Below are 19,248 nucleotides of genomic sequence, written 5' to 3'. Positions count from 1 at the left end.
CATTCTGCTTCAATACTGTGTACCTCACCTGGAAACTCAAGATAGTGTAAGGTTGTGACACTGTGATTGAAGATTTAAACACTCTGGGAAAAAACACTTTAAAATGATTTTGTTTCACATGTATCATTACTTTAGTTTTGTTAGTTTTGTTGATTTCACGTTTATATTGTATTTTCCTCAGCAGTTTTGTCTGCCAATAGAAATCCCCTTTGCAAAACTATTAATTAAAGGTTAATCACCATGGGATGAAAAGGCATTGAATGTTTTAATTTCTGTTTTGAAGGTTCAATTAAGTCAAACATGTATCCAAAATGAGACAAACCTCACATCTTTAATTTTTCTGAATAAATTTGATCTTACATAACAAAAGAGTAAAATTAGTTTTGGTAAGTGTTGTTATTCTATGAATGTGAAATTTGATGAAGGCCTCTTTCCCATTATTTTTTTTAAATCAAATTAAATTAAATCAAATCAAATTAAATTAAATTGAATTAAATTTAATTTAATATTTGTGGGTGGAACACACTTTCTTCAGCTTGAAATAATTTTTTGTCTTTTTTTTTGGATTCTGATTTTAGTGCTCCAACAGCAAAAAGTTATTTTAAAAATTCGTCCTGTTCTTGTCTTGTAAGGACTGTTAAAGGGTTAAAAACCAAACTAACTTTGCATCCCCTGCATTTAAAAAGTGAAAGTTAAAGGGTTAAAGACAGTGATCATCATACTAGTTCTTGAGACAGCCCTGATGAGTCCAGCTTAACAGAACATCGGTTCAAAAGACATACCACTTTTTTCTTATTCTTTAGGTTGTATGTGTGCGTTGAATTAAAACAGTGGCATATTAAGTATAAGATAAACCTTGTGGGATGCTGTTTGACGAAACAGACATTCAAAATCAGCAAGTGACCAGCAGGGGGCAGTGAATTACTGGTGGGAGGTGAAGTGGGTCTACCCTTATCTCACAGCTGAATCAATTGATTGAATTTACCAAAGTCGAAGTCTGTTAGCAAGATAGTGATACAAGATGAAACTGGAAAGAGCTACACATCTGCACAGAAACTGCACATTGCTGAATGAAATGCTACCATCATGGAGAAGTATAGATTGACCTGTCTTCCCTCTAAAGGCCACGAAAAACATATTCCACCTTGTAAATTAATGAAGCTTTTCTTTTCTGTACTTCATTTTTCTGCTCATTATGATCAGATAACTATTAGTGGGATTTGTTGAAGTCATTACATTTGGGAATTGGTGGCTGCTACATTTTACTGGAGAAACTTTCCTACCTTTTTTTAGTATAAGATCAACCAAAGTGAGTTCACATAGGCCCAAGGTTGAAAAGTCGATTAATATAGGTGTAAACGATGAGGTGGAGGGATGAGTTTACCCCTTGATGAAGCACAGTGCATATTAGTCTCATGAGAACTTTAAAGGGGGGGGGGGCTGAGGGCTTTAATGGATGTTTGTGGTTGATGGGGTACACACATATAGAATCCACAGAGGGCAGAGTGGGCGATACACCCCCATAAAACAGCTAATTTTACCCCCGGGGAAACATTCTCACATCACTCCGGGCTTGTTCACCTTGACTTCTTGTTTTTCATGAACAGTGTGTAGATGACTGTTTTTTACTCTGTGTGGATCTGTCTGTATATGAACTATAGGGAAAGCCATAAAAAGAAGGGAAAAAAGCTGTCCGACCTCTAAACGTTGTCCTGTCATCCATCACGTTGCTGCCAATCCATCACAAAAGCTGGAGTCTAAATTAACGCTGGGCACACAGCCTCCTCTAACAAGCTGCTGTGTGATAACACTGTGTTTGAGTCACTGTGACACAAACCCTGAACACCACACACCCTGTCCTCCAGAACCCACTCGGCTCCCACAGCGGCATCCTTCATACACTCTTCTTAATTCATTAACGGTTGCCCAGCGGCTGCTCCAGCGCTTGTTGGACATGCATTAAATCAACATGGCCACCCATCCGTTGTTAAATTACAGAACTCATTAGGCCGGGCAGCCTGGGGCACAGAGAGTTTCTGAGGAGATGCTGCCTCATCATAGCGGAGGCTTTGATGCATGGGGTTGTCTTTGTGCACATATTAGCTTAGCTGTTTACTGTGTCAATGAGGATCATTTAACAAAAGGGACAACAGGAGGGGGAGGGGAAACGAGTACTGGGCTGTAATAGAAGACGTGAATAATTACCATGACAGTTACATCAGAGGGTTTAATATTCATGGAGGAGGCACTGACGTTACATCATGTCCATCCATTTTTATCTCTCCTGTTTATCTCCTCCTGATGAAGACTTTATGCCACTTCAAAGTTCTTGATTCAGGTCCACATGACCAGGCTGTGAAAACGAAGAAACGTCACATCTACAGGAACCATTAATTCAAGGCACAACTCAAACCTTTACGTTCTCCAGACAAGGAAAAGCTCTTTCCACATTACTTTTTTTTTAGGTCATTTGAAAAATTAAGATTCCAAAGCATGAAAACTTTCATCTAAGACTTGAAAAGTGAGTGTTTAGTGACCTAACCAAGGTGCTGAATGTTGAAGCTACAGTCAGGCACTCTGGGTTAGCTTTGTCGCCTCCTTGTGAAACCTTTCATTTCTTTGCTGATGATCCCCTCGCTAAGCTAACAACTGGTTTGCCATTTAAAAAGAAAAAAATGATTTAATATGGCTTGTGTTTCGGGACATGAATCAGAACCAGATGGTTTGCAGGGAAACACAGATCCTCAGCCAGAAAAGAGAAGAATGAGTTACGTTTATTTTGCTCTCTGAAGGAGACCCACCAATCAGTGATGTCACAGTCTGAGCAAATCCCACATGGCTCACGCTAAATTCCAACGCACGCGCCGAGCCGGGCCCTTGAAACATTCAAACAGAGCACTTAGCTTCCACCTTAATCTATCAGGCAAATTCTACTGCACGCACTGTTGAAGGTCCAGGTGCAAGAAATACACTTCAGGTCTATTTTCTGCGCAACCGCTTCCAAACCTCGTAAATTCACTGTGGATAAGAAAGCACTAGACAGGAAGTTATCGTGTGAAGTACCCGGAAGATTCAAAATAAGACACATTGCATAAACTCTCAAACGTAAATTTTCCCAATATGTTATAAATACTTCACATGCATTAGGTATAAAGTCGGTCAGAGGGTCCCAGATGCAACGCAACGCCGTGGATGAAGAGAGGCTGATCTTGGAAGTGGAGAAGTTCAACATTCTGTATGATCCCAAACATCCTTTTAATATGGATACACGCAGAAAGGACTAGGTGTTGACTGTCATATCAAAAGTTATGGGAGTGGATGGTGATCGTGTGATATCGCTATTTACACGAGAGCCTGACACTCTCCAAGGACCAGCCCTCCCCCTTGGATTGAGGGGCGTTGCACAACGCAAGCAGTGCTTCGGGAGATATTTAGATCCAAAATCGTGCAGCGGACGTCCCTTTAATAGGATTCATCAGGGCATAGACAGCGCCACTCCTAAAACTGCATTAATCGTCCAAAAACTCATTAGTTTCACCAATGTTTCATCATGGTTTGCTCGTGTTTCTCTTCCATTGAAGTGCCGGCTCGCTATTGAACGGATGTCTGCAGCAAGATTTTGGATCTAAATATCTCCTGAAGCACTGCTTGGATCAGGAAAACCTTCTTGGTGAGTATTTTGTTCTGCTTCATTCTATAAACAATGTAAAAGCTGTATTAACCGAACTTATCCTTTAAGTTACTTTCTGGACAGGACTTAAAGAGCAGCCTCAGTCTCCACCTGGGATAGTTCAGAACACGCTAACCTCACAAATTAAATATTTGCTCAAGTTATTCATTGACATTACAGGTAGGGTCTGCAGGAATTTTCCCTGCTCGTTAGTACACACAACATTCAAACCGGGCTCCTCCTCCTCGGCTCAGTGCCAGCAGCAGCACACACCCACAGCCTCCAACCGTGACTATGTAAACACACTCACTAGCCCCACCAACCACCTGTAGCATCACATTTCTATGTGGGAGAGACTTGAGAGCAGTGCACCTGACTTGACATGTTAGCACAGGCTAACCACAGGTATTTGACACATACCTGGTTAGCAGAAGCTAACCCATGCGCTGTTTGTCCCGTGCTGCTCTCCAAGTTCCCTAAAGTGAGTGAAAGTCGAGCCAAGCTTCAACCTCTTTCAGTAAAAAGCTTTATCTGTTTGGCGTTCTGTTTAACTTTGCTTTATTTTTCTTTCTCTGTGCTACGTCCACTATCATAGCTTCTCTAATTAGCTACTTCCACTTGCTATCATCAACACCCAAAGTCACTTGCGCACTGGATGCGCTGTGATTGGCTGAGGTAACCATGGCTACTCTCCACCCAGAAACGTCCTGACAAAATCAAAATATCAACAAATATCAAATATCCTGCAGACCCTACCTTTAAAGCTATGTCTGTTAAGTCAGCATAATGCCAACGTTTTAGTTTTATATCATTATGGACTAACACTTTTTAGTTCTGTTTTGTGATTTCTAATCCCCCTCCTTTATCCTCCAGGTTTTGGATGCCAAAACATTTTTCTGTATCCTGGACCTTGTTTTCTTTTTTGATGTCTTTTGTGACCATCATGAGCTTTCTTCTTTTATGTCTGCGTCTGGGTCCTCTGTGATTAGGAAGAACTTGGTAGTTTTTTATTTAACTTATTGGTCCCTTTAAAGCTGTTTGCTTTACACAACAAAAGTATTGCTGCAGTAATCCTATATGTATTAGGGGTGGAGATGTGAAAAGAGCTTTATAATTTTCACTAGCTCTTGTTTTGTTTCCTCTTTTAAGTATATAAATTAAAAAGAAAGAACTGAGTTTGCAATTCCCCAAGCCCACACGCAAACATTATCCCACCAGAGAGTTTGTGTACAAACAGATTTATGTTGGGCCCTATAGAGACCAATACAGAGGCACTGTGGAGGATAGAGCCAACAACAAACAAGCAGCTCAGGATGAGCTCAGTCAACAATGTGGCATTAATTCACAGCACAAACTGTAAATATCAGCACCAAGGTGGACTGACAACGAAACTTTGGAGCTGGATGGTACCCAGTGATCCCTGTGCATAAAAACAACCCTCTCAGGTTTGTTTGTGACCACAAGCAAAGGCTTTTCATCTCAGTTCATCTGACTTCAGTGATCAGAGCAGGAAGCTAGGCTCTATAAAGAAAGCAGACATACACAAGTAACAGGTATAAATCTTAAAGAAGGGCTTTTAAGAATTATTCTTTCACTTCAGTACCCTGTAGTAGCTTTCATGATTCACAGCTCAAAAAAGCTTCTTTTTTTTTTTATCCTCACGTTGATGTTTTAGTGCACGTTTCAAATTGGCCATCTGTATCGTGGCTAGGCACGCTTCCACCATAAAGTCCAGTTCACACGGCCAGTGTGACCGCCCCGTGCTATGCTCAAGCATGGTACTCTTCTGAGGGGTATGCTCCAGCATGCTACACTTCATACATGAGCACAAGCAAGCCAACGCAGCAAGGACATGGGGCTCTAATTTCGTAGACCAGGCGCAAGCGCAGGCGCACCTGCCCTGCGCCGGCCTTAGCCGCGCTGACAGGGCGTGACCGGCGCACTTTGCAAGTTTCCTGCAGTGCTAAGAGAGGCGCAGTCAAGGCACAGAGGAGTGCAGAGGAGCACAGAGGAGCGCAGAGCTGCACGTCCACGCCTCCCTCCGCGCAAATGGCAGAGAGGGAGGAGAAAAGCCGTGAGTGGGTTTAACACAGCCGAGTGCTGTTTTCACCAATCAAATGAGCGCCTTTAAATGCCCTGCAGCTGAGGCGCAGCATCTGATTGGTCTGACTGATCCCCAGCACCACGGAAACAGTGTGCTGGAAAGACCCGGTAGCAGAGACGGTCAGAGCCGCTGTCCCTGCTGCAGGAGAATGGACAACGGGGGACATCGGAGGACACGAAGCGGGTCACTGTGTGGGCCAGCTCCCGGGACAGATTTAATCTGTTCCTTTGTCATTAATAGGAGAACAAAATGAAGAGACAGTTACACAGCTGGCTTATCCATTCAGAATACTTTTGATCCACCTGCACTCCTGGTTTGTCATCGCCAAGCAGAACCTTTGGTGATATACTGTATACTCTCCTGGTGTCTCCGCCTCATCCTCCTTACAATAATGTGCTCCATCTTTTTAGATCACGTTAAAAATAAAGACTAAAACAGAGACATATGGGAAATCACGGGTAAATCCTGAGTGACATACATTTATTTTGTCTCTTTTTTCTTCGTCTTTTCTCTCCCTCTTTTCTTTGAATTAAATGAAATGAGAGAACCAGATATATACTCAGTATCAGATGTTAAGGCTGTTTATTGTTTAATTGTAAGATGTGCATCAAACTTCCAGCTGCTGTCAGGTTAACTTTCCATTATGACAAACGGCTTTAATCTGACATCAGATGTGACGGGACAGTTAATATAGATATAAATGTATATGCTGGTTCAGACGTTTACATTAAATAGTGATTGCTGTGATTGTTTATTGCATTAAAATGTGCGTAACACTCTGGAAACCTGCCTCTGAGGCTTTGTTGACATGTGCGCACATGTGGGCCTGTCACCAAATTACAGCTGCGTGGGGTGCGCTCCGCCTTGCCCCAAGGATAGACCAGGTTGGAGCTGGCGAGCTTTCAGTGCACTTTTTTGGCATGAAATTGTCACTGCGCCAACATGAATCTGCTGACACCTCCCCCTGGTGCGCCGTCAACTCCCCCTGGCGCGCCGTCACACCCACCTCTACGCAGACGGTCTATCAAATTGTCAAATTGGCAGCGCACGGCGGTACGCCGCATGAAATTAAAACTTAGCAGGGTGCGCCAGGCTTGCGCCCCCTGCGCTGCGCCACGAAATTGGAGCCCATAGTGTCACTGGCCTGTGTCTCTGAAACTGTCTATGTCTGTTTTCAGACAAAGATGCCAGTGGCTCTTTGGAGCCATGAAGAAATGGTTGCTTGTCACAGAAAAAGGTTAACAATCCCAGTGAAGACCTCAGTCAGCTGATCAGCACGTCCCTCCAGTACCTTTCCTGGTACTCTGTGAGGGCCAGCAGCTTCCTGAGGTGAACACAGCTCAGCACGTCTCACTTCATGTTGTTCCACAGTCACTGTGTCAGAACTGGAGGCTTGTGGAAGTGAAGTGCCTTATAGGAGCCTTTCAGCCTCAAGTTGGACAAAGAAACAGTTTAATGTCTCTGCCAGCGAGGCGTCAGCACCTACAATCCCATGGCTGTTGCCTTTGTAAGATTTGCTGTGCTGTATCCCTGCCACATCCTCCTCTTCAGTTTGCTGTCAGTGAAGTGGTGCTTGATTAGTTTATTCATCCAGTTTATTCACACACATCATCACAAATATACACACATGTATACACTCAGTGGACATTTTCACAGTGGCTGGATGTGTGGAGAGGGTGACCCCAAGGGGCCAGCGCTGTTACCAGACAATTGTACGAGTCCCTCCAATCCGAAGCCCAAGCAAGTAGCAAGTCATTTGGTCCAAGTCCCAAGCAAGTCTCAAGTTTTTCTGTTGTGGGCAAGTCAAGTCGAGTCAAGTCACAAGGTTGTCGAGTGGAGTCACAGGTTATATCTCAGGTTTATGTCTTGAAGAGAGAAACCTTATCTTCCTAAAGTAAATGTCCAAAAATACCATGTAGATTGGTCTGCAGCTCTGCGTGGATTAAACCATATATTTTAATATTATAATGGAGAGGTTTAATCATATTTAATGTCATTTTTCATCAGGCACTAATTTAGCTGCCTGGCCAGGAAAATGTGATGGGAGGCTAAATGAGAAGGAATAAAGGTTTACTGTGGGAGTTATTTCCTCTGCTGATGAGTCTCAACTGGATGTTTGTTACTGCGACAGTGGTGAGTGAAAGTGTTTGTCTTATTATTAACAACAATGTTCAAAACACGATCGACAAACATATCATATGCGCACACACATGCACACCCTCACACACTTCTAATAGTGTTAGCTTGGTTTCACTTCCTAGGCTTGGAGTGCAGTCTTTAAATGGCAGATAAAGTTGGACGTCGTTCCCTCTTCTTGGTTTATTTTAGCGTCACATATCTTGCATTGCGCGTTCCTCCTTTTTCCATTCCAGTGGAAGTTTTTGAACACAAACTGCTCGACTTTTGGAGCAGCAGAACTGGCTACAGGCTTGGGGACGGTCGCCATTATCAGCTAACAACTGCACTGTGTTGTGTGTACCCATTGGTTGCTTGCGTGCTTGTTATCTTGCTACACACCTGTCTCCAGTCAATCAATCAATCCATCAATCAATCAATCACTGAAAGTGTGAACCCATAGCGTGGAGAACATACTATGAGTCGTCCGACTCAGCTTGTCTCAAGTCGAGTCAAGTCTGAAGTTTTTTACCCTCAAGTTGAGTCGAGTTGCAAGTTGTCAAATTTGCGACTTGAGTCAAGTCTTTATGACCCAAGTCCAACTGTCTGGCTGTTACACCTCAATTTCACATAAAAGCAGATCAAGGGGTACAAAAAGTTGTGCGTGAAAACCACCCAGAACAACCAGGACTTTCAAAATAAAAACAAAACTTGGCCAAACCAGATTGAATTTAACTTGGCTATAGCTACAAATTGATTTTATCAGTCCCTCCAGGATTTTGCAGACTTTTTTGTGGGATTGTTGCGGCTATATGGTTGACTTAGTAGCAGCTAGGTGATTAAAACCAGAAAATCTGAAGATGCAATAAAAAGAGGATTGTTTGTATTCAGATATTATGTCTGAGTGTCCGAATATGCTGACCCCCGCACAGAAGATTCTCTCTGCCTCCTCCTCGCCACAATGTCAACAGCTGTTTGTTTGAACGCTGTGCCAGTTTGCACCTGCCTTTCAAACATGCTAAATATAGACCATGGGGCAACATCTAGTTTAGAAGAATGATGCCCATGCAGAAGTGCAAAAAGTGTTCATTGAGCATAATCACGCGGCTGGCTGCATAAAGACAGGAAACCATGTACACACCAGAGAAACAGACTTTGACAGCATTAAGTAGCATATTTACATGACTGATTCATAAACCTCAATACAAGATGACACAATACTGAAATATAAGTAATATGAAGGATGTCAAAAGGTGAGACCACTACAAAACTTTACTTATCATGGATGAAGTTATAAAGGATAATCATTTACCAACTTTCACCATTTTTCTATATTCTATTTATTTTTGGGATAACTGACCATTTAACTTGCGATGTGGCTGTACTAATGTTGTATTGTGGTGTTTGTATGAAATTACATAGCATCTCCTCCTCCCAGAATTTTGTGTGTCCTTTTAATCTGTGTATAATCTGCACATTCTTGAAGGCAAGCACGCTGAATTGGATTGCTGTTTCGCTCATTTGACAGACGCTAGCCTCTATGCACTCTCGTAGTGCATCAGCTTTACGTGCAATATGAAGTTTTCACGTGTTTGAAACACAGAAACTTTTAGTAGATCAGACCCTGCGTGTCAGGCTTTTTATGGGATCAGTGCAGTTTTTGTTGTTGCACCTGAACCAGTTACCTATTTCCACAAACTCATCATTTATGATTTACTCATTCACTGCCAGCCTTTTTAGCGCATTTTGACCTATCTTTCAAGATCCACAGAATATTGAGTTCTATGACTCTGTAAACACAGAAACTACCGAAATAAAGAGTAGACTCTCTTCTGTCATCAATAAAAAGATTGTCTCTACCTTTTTCTGTTCTTCAGAGGGAAACATTCCGCACTGAAAGGACATCTATATATGTCAATGGCAGTGAAAGAGTTAAGTTCATCTGGAGTCTTGTAAGTAAAATTGCAAGTTTGTGTTATTGGCAAAAAATATTTTATGCGATATAGATGGGGTATCAACAAAATCCTTTATGTTCAGAATAAAAAGAAGCAGCACTAAAATGTAACCCTGTGGAACCCCATGATTGATGGATTTGTAAGATCATTTAAGGTTTCTCACACAAACTTATTGGTGTCTCCCAAACAGGGTAACTACTAAACCAGTCTGACTAGAGCCCTCTGATGCCAGATTCAAGATTCAAAGGTTTTCATTGTGTATGGAAAAATGGAAATACTGTTCCTCTCTTCCAAGGAAGAAGAAGTCAGTGTAAGAAATCATAGGAAATGAAATAAAAGAAACAAGAAGACAAAGAAACAATCTGCACAGTACAGGTAGTGCAATGTCACAGCAGCCTGAGATGTAACGTGTACATGGGAAGTAGTGCAGAAGATTTGTGACATGCAAACAGATTAAAGATAATGGTTTCACAAAAAAGAAAAAAAAAAAACGCTTCATTTCTAAAAACACAAGGACAAAACTTGAAAACTAGCAGCATGAACATCAAATTCAGGGTGCTGTGTGTGAGAGCAACATAGCTCTGCTTTGAATCTTAATGTGTTTGCAGAGGGCAGATGTGCATGACCGTTATTCTTACCTTTCCAAGAACAGGTGTAGCTCTAGCCGAGGACGGTCTGCAACAAAGAAGAAAGAAACGCACGTCATATCAGAGAAAGGGTGAAACCAGAGCAACGCATGAAATTAAAAGCAGAACGTCACGTCTTAGCAGCTCTGATGCATGTTAAACATTAAAAACACAGCACATTAAAGCCAGGTCAGCCCCGAGGCAGCACAGAGGAAGCGCCGCCGTAATGAGGTGTGTGGCTGTCAAACACTTTATGTGATCTCCACAGAAACAGCAGGCGGAGAAATTGATACCTTTTCAGTTTATCAATCAGAGCCAGCTCCATTAAAGCTGGGGACAGATGGAGGAGGGCGGGGGGGACATGGGGGCGTCCACATATTGCTTTCCTGTCAAACATAATCCCTCATGTCATGGACCTCCTGAACAGATCCCACACCCAGTAATGGAGCCTCCATCAGACCACAGTGCCTCCACATGACAGAGTTTCTGCTCTCACGGTGCAGCTCCAACATGAACCGCAGAGTTTCTTTTACATCTTCACATTCAGTCAGCTGCGGTCATGCATCTGTATAAAAAGCCACAGTAATCATGGGTAATGATACTTTGACTGCCTAGAGTCAAGAGTCTAATCATCAAATTGCTCTCAGCCAATCAAAGCCCTGCTTCTTCTCGTCCCACCAGGAACTTTCAGGCCTCCCTTAATGTAGTAAATCATTTCTTGTCCTCAAAAAACTTTGCAAAAATACTGTGAATCTTAAAACAAAACCATTTAAAGGATCTCTGGAGACAGTCTGAGTCAGATACAGCAAAGGTTTGTTTGTCAGGCAAAGAAGACAGAGTCACGTATTCAAATAAACCCAGAGTCCTCCCAGGAGAGACAAACTGAAACAGCTTTGGTTTTTAGCTGTTTGAGCCTCGATGCTAACACCGCAACTTCTGTCATCCACTGTACTGAGATCATTGAAAACACATGACTGCAAATGGGCATTAAAGGAATTGAATATGTTCAAATGTGACATAACAGAAACTGACAGTGATTGGTTAAATGTACAGGAAAGCAGTAACCTTGCAGAGTAGATGGACCTGCCTGATTCAGTTTCTGTAATCCTGCAGATCCATCTTGCCAGGCTCCAATAACCAACGATTTCACTCGGCTAAATTCTGACCAGCCCAATCAGGAAAGAGAGGCGGGAGCAGCAGAAGTGACAAGCAGACGTGCCGTCAGCAGACTTTCGTACTTGTGGGCGTTCCTTTGATTCTTGAGTTAACTTTACAAAAACGGCAGCAGTCGTTTAACGCCATTATCACAACTGTTCCTCGTGTTCCTGTAGTTTTTCGTCTATTGTTTCTCAGCAGCGGCACACATAAGCTACGTCTTACCGTGGTTTGATGTGAATTGGTCTGTAGTGAGTGTGTCAATCAAAACGGTCGTCCAACCACCAGCTGTTGATTTTTTTTGAAGGTCCCACCTCTGAAAACAAACCTGAAGAGCTGTTACCCAGATGAACTAGTGAAATATTTCCGTGGCGGATATATGAAACTGTTTGTCTGGTGTGTCAGGTTAGGAAAGCAGCACAGGTTGGCTGAAACTGCTTTTTGAAAAAAAAAAAAAAAAAAAGAAAAAAAAAAAAGGATTAACCAAAAAATAACCAAACCGACCTGGGTGTGCCGGGTCAAACTGTAAGTTGCAGCTTTTTGGCCAATTTGAATAAAGCCCTGTTTGACTCTCACCCAAGAGGCATCACCACGTAGACCAAGCAGCCTTTTATAGAGCACTCAATGAAATCCTTTGAAATTCCAAATGTCAACCCTGGAGTTATTGGAGGATATAACTTTTTCCCTTAAAAAAAAGAAAACCTTTTGTGATATTTTAAAAAATGTTTCATTCCCATGCGCTCCAAATAAACCAAGTATTGTACCTTGTAGGGGTGGCTAAAATTATTGATGAATCTATGCATCGAAATATTTCCTCGCCCAATTCAATATCAATTCAGCAAATCCTCTGATGATTCATCTCCTGGCAAGTGAGGGGGACTGTGCGTGTTATTTGTGTTGTATGGATGAGCGCCACCAGAGACCCTACAACCAAAAAATGGCAGCCAAAGCAGCAGCAGCAGCAGCATAAAGCCAGATCCTTCGACTTTAAAGTCTGATGTTTGGGTTGTTTTCTTGCTCCAAAATGTGAGGTGACGTACCACATATGATCACATGGGGCATGAAAATCGATAATCGAAGCATTTAAATCAATAGTGAATTGATATTGAATCTAATCATGACCTAAAGAATAGAATTGGAATCGAATTGTGAGGTTCTTGGCAGTACCTAGCCCTAGTACCTTGCCCAATAAAGGTTAAAATATGAAGCCAATTAGTAAGTGCCACAATTCGTAGTTTTTAAACAGTCTACTTGAGGCTGGCACACCAGAAATTGAAAACACCAATTTAAAAAAGGGAAAAAAATACAGCAGAAGCTAACATGGTAAAGCTACGGTCTACGATTTGGAGGCTTTGTACATCTAAATAATACTGATTTTAGGGCTGTAATGGTTCTATTGTGTAGTCCAAACTACACAATATAAGGACCAAAAAAAATGAAAAAATTCCATTCAGTATATCCGCTGCAAAGCTGCATACTAGTTGACCTATGCGCGGTTCGCATAGGTACGTGGGTCCATCCAATCTATCTCCCTCGCTTCGCACCGTTATGCCCATGGTCCCACCTCGTCCTTCCCCACTACCTCTCTCACGTCAGCTAGCTGCTCAGCTACCGAGACGTCATGGAGCCAGAGATGACGACTGACGCAGAGACAGCGGAGTTTCTGTTGAACAGTAAAACACTCAGTTTGACCTTTCAAGCGGAAAAATGATCACTTTCTCTAATTTCCTCAAGGATCCAACACAATAACAAACATTTCTCCCCCACGTCACAGTGCCTCACCACCACAAGTGCCATGCTGTATCCACAAAAGAAATAAGTTTGATCTTACCGGCTGTCCGTTTAGCTCTTGGATTTTGGTACACACACAGCTCAGTAGATAGCTTGATGAGAAACCCGAACTGATCTGACCTGCTCACATTTACCATCTCCTTTCCTCCTGCTTGATTAACACAGCTGAGCAATTAACGTGCACACAAACCAGCTGACAGGACAGGTGCGCTCGCCCCAACAGTTACACATAGGGCTAAACACAAACTAATTAGCTTTAACACTGGATACTGCTACTCCCACTGTAGCTGAACTCATGCCAAACTACTTAAAAACCCACCAGGGTGGAGACAAGTGCCTACCTGCTCTGGTGAGTGCTTCCTTAAAAACCACAGAAATCTAAGACGCAGTTTGGCTGTGTGTTGTGTGTGTCACGGGGAAACCGAGGCTGTGCTTCACATATCAGCTGGCAAACAACTGTTCGCCACAACAGGTAATGACTTTGTTTCCCACAGTGGGAGATGTCAGCTGAATAACTCTGGTTAGTCTGTACCTGTACTGGCTAATGACTGAACGCTGCTGGTCGGAACGGGTCAGCTCTGTCAATAGATTTCAGCATAAGTTAGCCACACATCTTTAGCATTGTAAACTGAGCTGGTGAAGACACAGAGAAAGGTAAAGCCCCGCCCACAGTCGGCTCTTCTCTGATCAGCTGGCAGTGGCAACGCCAGACCTGCTTCGCCGGCTAATTCATGGTTTTGATCGCGTTGGTCTAATTGAAAAATCTACCACTGTGTGTTACAAGGAGGGTGACTGTGTTGTTTGTTACATTTTCTGCTGGCCACTTCTTGCTCTGTCGGAGGGGGCGTGTTGTTAGGAGGTGAAGAAGGGCCATACAAGCTGGGGGGCGGGATCTTGGAACACGGTGGGGAGGGGTGAGTGAGGCTGCGTTTTTCAAATGTGTCTCATCAGCCAAACTAGGATTCAGATCGTAGACCATAGCTTTAACAGCCTGTTCCTGTTCGGGTCTCAATACCTCATTTTTCAATGGGCCCATCACAGGGTGATTTTTTTTGTTCTTTTGATCTAACCCCCCATCCCCCATCAACCCACCAAATGTGGGTGAAAATTCATTTTAGAAGGTATTAAAAAAACCTCACTAGCTAGCTTGACTGGTGATTAAAGGGCATCCCATGACCATCTAATTTGCGGGACATGAACATGGTACTAAAGAAGGGGGCATGGTTTCATCTATATTGGTCTGGAAAAAAAAGGTAGATTCCAGTACAAAAACAAACACAGCCCCGTTTCCACTAAGTAGTCTGGTTTGGTCAGTAAAGTTTGGTACAGGTTGGCTTGGCTAAGTCTGGCACTGTTTTTTTTTTTTAAAGCCAACCGTGTCCCCTCGTGGTAGGTGGCTTGCAAGCCAGATGCTGACAGCCAGATCAGTAACACAATAACGTGACGCCATAGCAGCCCAACACAGTTTACCCCACTAATTCATTTTTCCGTTGCTAGGCGCTACCCAAGTAGCTGCCTGTTGCAGCAGCTCTCTCGTCTTTTTCCGTTTCTTGTAATTTTTTTCGTCTCTTTTTCGTCATCTTTGTATTTGGAGTGGATCATCACTTTGTATGGTTCATTGTCGGTCACGGACACCAAACTTTTTGTGGCTTCGGCGGTATTTTTTACTACTTTTCTCCTGTGTTTGTCTGGAGATCCTACATGTAACCATGGCTGCATTGTTTACATGTGAAATTAGCTGTTAGCAGCCTGTAGCATGCCAATGCTAACTAGTGTAGGGCTTGATGATTTCCCTCGAGCTGAGGAGGAGGAGGTGAGGACGACGTGCCGGTTCTCCAGTGTGAGCTGGGAGATGACAACGTGGACCTGTCCTTCCATCCATCGTTGTTGGGAACGTGGGATCCAGCTCCAGGGGATGGACGAGCTAGTCGTGCTGACCCAGCGGCATCGTGCTGTTCACGGACGTGGCTGACGGAGCTGACATCGGACGCCGGCGACACATCGGAGGAGCTTCGCCTGCTGTGAGCAGACAGGATCCAGGAGACAGAGACTGAACAGACTGCTGGAGAGTCCTGGACCCTGTGGAGGTGGAGACTGGCTGGGCTGGAGAGTGGTGGACGAGTGGTGGACGGGAAGTCGTCATCTAATTTCTTGTGGACCTATTTGCACTTTCTATACTCTTTCTTACTTTTGTTTTCTTAAATGCTGCGGTGACTCCTGAATTTCCCCTCGGGGATAAATAAAGTATTTTCTATTCTATTCTATTCTATTCTAATAAATCCAACAAAGAAGAAAAATGCCACACAGTAAACAAAGAGCAACGATGGAAGACATGCAGCAGTTCGTCCTCTTTGTGATTGGCATGTAGCTCTTTGATACAAAGAACAATCAAGTTTTGTTTCAGAGAAGTCTGTGTGCCACCAGGGGAAATACAGCAGCCACTGTTTCACGGTAAGTGACGATTCTTTCGACCAATCAATGACTGCAGTTTTATAGCTCAACCTTCTGGGATTAGATCAGTTTGGTCTGGCACCCCAACAGAGGGGTTCTAAAAAGTGGGACCACTCATTGCAGTTATTTGGGGATCTGTCCCAGGATTAGTCAGTGGAATTGCAAGACGAACCGAACTGAACCACTCGGTGGAAATGGAACTAAAATGTGGTGATGGTTGGGACAGCCAGCTTTGAAGAAAAAGGATGGGCCAACCTAAGAGATCTGGGAGGAGGAGGATATTGGACCTCCTTGGATTCAAGGAAGTTTTACTGTAAATGGCTAACTGGTGGTGAGTGGCTCATGTATGATCGTGAAAATAATGTACAGTCTGTAAGGATTGCTGAATGCATGCTAAAGTGAAACACAAAATGAATTACTTTGTGATGGGAACTAATAATTACAAAGCAGAGGCAGTAAAGGATCATTTGAGTGCATTTGAGAGTCAGAATCATCAGGAGCACCTGAGGAAAAAAACCACCAGGAATATATCACATGGCCACCATGGTTGCCCTACCAGAAGTGTATTTATTCATGTGTGTTTTTGCCTTTTATTTATTTCAGGCTTGACTATAGAAGATACATACTGAAAGGACTATCAGGCAAAAGAGTTCGTTCACTTCATAACGGAGGATGAGAGGAGGAAGATGAGGGCAAGATTGTCAGATGTCAGGTTAATCTTTGTCATCTCAGACGGATCCCTGGACGGAGCAGTGATTGAGGAAGAAATGGTCTATGTCAGGAGCGCCACTGAGGGGAACATCAAAGTTGATTTTGTGGGGATTAAAGTTGTTTTAAAGCCAGATGCTCGAAGCATGGCTGAGGCTGTGTGTAACGTAATGCGGAGTGAAGTCAGCACTGATTGGAGGAACAAGCTGGAGGCCATCAGCACAGATGGTGCAGCCGTAATGACAGGGGTCAACAACGCCGTAGTTACCGAGCTGCGTGCAGACTGATCGTACACGCTGGGGATCCACTGCACGGCCCACAGACTCCAGCTCGCTTTTCAGATGCAGTGAGGAAAAATGTGACGGCCAAGAAAATTGAGGGCCCACTGAGTGGGCTTTACACCGTGTATCGCACTCAACCATTTCCTCAGGGACCATACACCACTTACAGCAGAAGGTATGATCATTTATAGCCTACATAAACCAGCCGTGTAGGTGGATAATTTAATATTTGTGCCTTACTTAATAATGTGGTACAACCTCCTTGCACGTCTGTCAGGAGACACAGTACCAGCAAAGACCTGCCCTGGAAAAACTAGATATTAACTATAAGACTAAAATCATAATTGTACAACAACTTTGAAAGCAGTGCAAATACTGGGACTCAGTGCTGTGTTTTTTTGTTTATAGTCCCAGGAGGAGACTACCGCTAACAGAGATGATCAGAGGGCACAGGTCAAGTGCTTCCTTAACAAGGATGGATGGCCAAGGATGACCAAGTCCAACGGTTTTTGTCTTGCCTGTGACAGCATCTTTTTATTGTCAAAGCTTTCCACGTCATTGAGGACGTCAACAGTAGCCCAGGCTGAGGCTCATAGCTGCCTGTCCCCCACTCAACAGTGTCAGCAGCATTTCAGAAAAATCTCACTCTGGAGGCCGTTTACAAAAGTTTGCATTTTAGGTCGGCTGAAATGCTGTTTCCATGTGAATGCGAGGCTGAAACGCAACAAAACTTTTGTGTTTCACCCTAAAACTGTTGTCGTGTAAACGGCCCCTGTGAGCAGCACTGGAGACGGACATCTACAGCCCCATTCCGGTCAAAATGTTAAGTTTGGATCGTCTTGGTATAGCACAAATTTTATGGCATTTCTTTTGACCAAAACTGAGACAGCTCCTCAAATTACTGACCCGTACCGTCTCACTTTTTGGTACCCTTCTGTTGGGGTGCCCGACATTCCAACCCCAGAAGGTGGATCTACAACACTGCTGTCCGTTGATTGGTCAAAAGAATCATCACTTCCTGTACAACAGTGGCTGCTGTATTTCTCCTGGTGGCACACAGACTTCTCTGAAACAAAGCTCGATTGTTCTTTGTAACAAAGAGCTACATGCCAATCACAGAGAGGAAAAACTGCTGGATGATCATTGTTGCTTCTTGTTTACTGTTTCGTGTTTTTCTTCTTCGTTGGATTTATTTGCGGGGTACACTGTGTTACACTACTGTGGCACCATGTTTTTACGTAGCGGCTAACCACATCTGGCTTAAACGCTGCCTGCCAAGAGGGTCAAGGTTGGCTGTGGAAACGCAAACAGGATCAGGTTTTACCAATCCAACCCGTACCCGTAATAGTACTGATCTAAACGGAACCACTTGGTGGAAACGTTTTACTCAGGAAAATCATTTGGAAAACACTAGTTAGCCCCAGAGAGAGTGAATTATGTCCCAGCTTCTCTGTATCTTATTCTGCTGTTGGATCGTAATGACAGTTTTAGCAAATATAACACAAAAGTCATTACAGATTGTATCTTTAACTTTGTATCAGTGTTTTTCTCCACTGTAATCCACCCAGGAAAAAGACACACCTGTGCTGCAGCGCCACACACAGACCTGAGTCATGCTCTTACCTTGAACTGCAGGTACCGGCGCTGGTCTGGACTCCAGCGTTGACAGCAGGGCTGCTAACCGAGCCCTGGTTAATTGTGGCGCTGGTCTCTGCGATGGCCTGACTGCAGATCCACTTGGTCTCATCCACCACGGTTCGAGCGTGAGGCAGACGACCCACATCCCTCACCTTCATCAACAGGTGGCGTCCTGTTTTCAGGATGTGGACGGCCTCATCGTGGGAAATGGTGATAAAGCTCTGACCGTTGACCTCCATGATCTGGTCGCCCACCTGTAACACACCAGGGAAATACACCAGGTAAACGATCCACCTTCCCAGACCAGTTTGGTCTTTGTAAGACCTTTGGTTGCACTTTTATTTTGATGAACTCGGGCGGACCTCCGTCAGCAGTGGAGGACATTTTATTGTACTGGGTCAGACAGATATGTGGGCGATGTCAAACTCTGTACTGATGGCACTTTAAGTCAGGTCTTCTTAGCTTCCTGAGGCACAGGTTTCCCTTTCAACTCAGTAACTCTTTTAACCAGACCAATTTGACCCCAGAGTCAGTATTTGCCTCTGTGAACATTTTGGCCCTCTCTTATTCAGTGACTAGTCAGGTTGGCTTTTTAGCTTCCACTTGTTTGGTTGTGAGGGTTTCATCTGAGAACAGGGTTGGACGAGTTGGAGAAATTTCTGGTAAGTTATAGAAATTTTTCATGGCATATTGGGAAATTAATTGGTTTTCAGTGTTTTGTCACCGTCAATTTGAATACATTTTACTAAAAACT

At 43.4% G+C, this 19,248-nt stretch overlaps 1 protein-coding gene across 1 annotated transcript in view; it reads right to left on the bottom strand.

Moving 5' to 3' along the window:
* whrnb (whirlin b) overlaps positions 1 to 19,248 on the bottom strand; it is a 200,259-nt gene that overhangs the window by 44,143 nt on the left and 136,868 nt on the right. Inside the window, exons 4-5 of the mRNA XM_074669842.1 lie at positions 18,480 to 18,748; positions 10,483 to 10,519 (exon numbers count right to left, since the gene is read on the bottom strand). Coding sequence (XP_074525943.1) covers positions 10,483 to 10,519; positions 18,480 to 18,748 — 306 coding nt within the window. The remainder of the gene's footprint in view (positions 1 to 10,482; positions 10,520 to 18,479; positions 18,749 to 19,248) is intronic.

The sequence above is a fragment of the Halichoeres trimaculatus genome, unplaced genomic scaffold, assembly GCF_033239565.1.
Source record: "Halichoeres trimaculatus isolate MK-OKI-2021-1 unplaced genomic scaffold, fHalTri1.1 fHalTri1_scaffold_5, whole genome shotgun sequence".
NCBI classification, from domain to species: Eukaryota; Metazoa; Chordata; class Actinopteri; order Labriformes; family Labridae; genus Halichoeres; species Halichoeres trimaculatus.
Note: the sequence above shows the minus strand (reverse complement) of the source record. Positions and strands in the feature narration are given on the sequence as shown.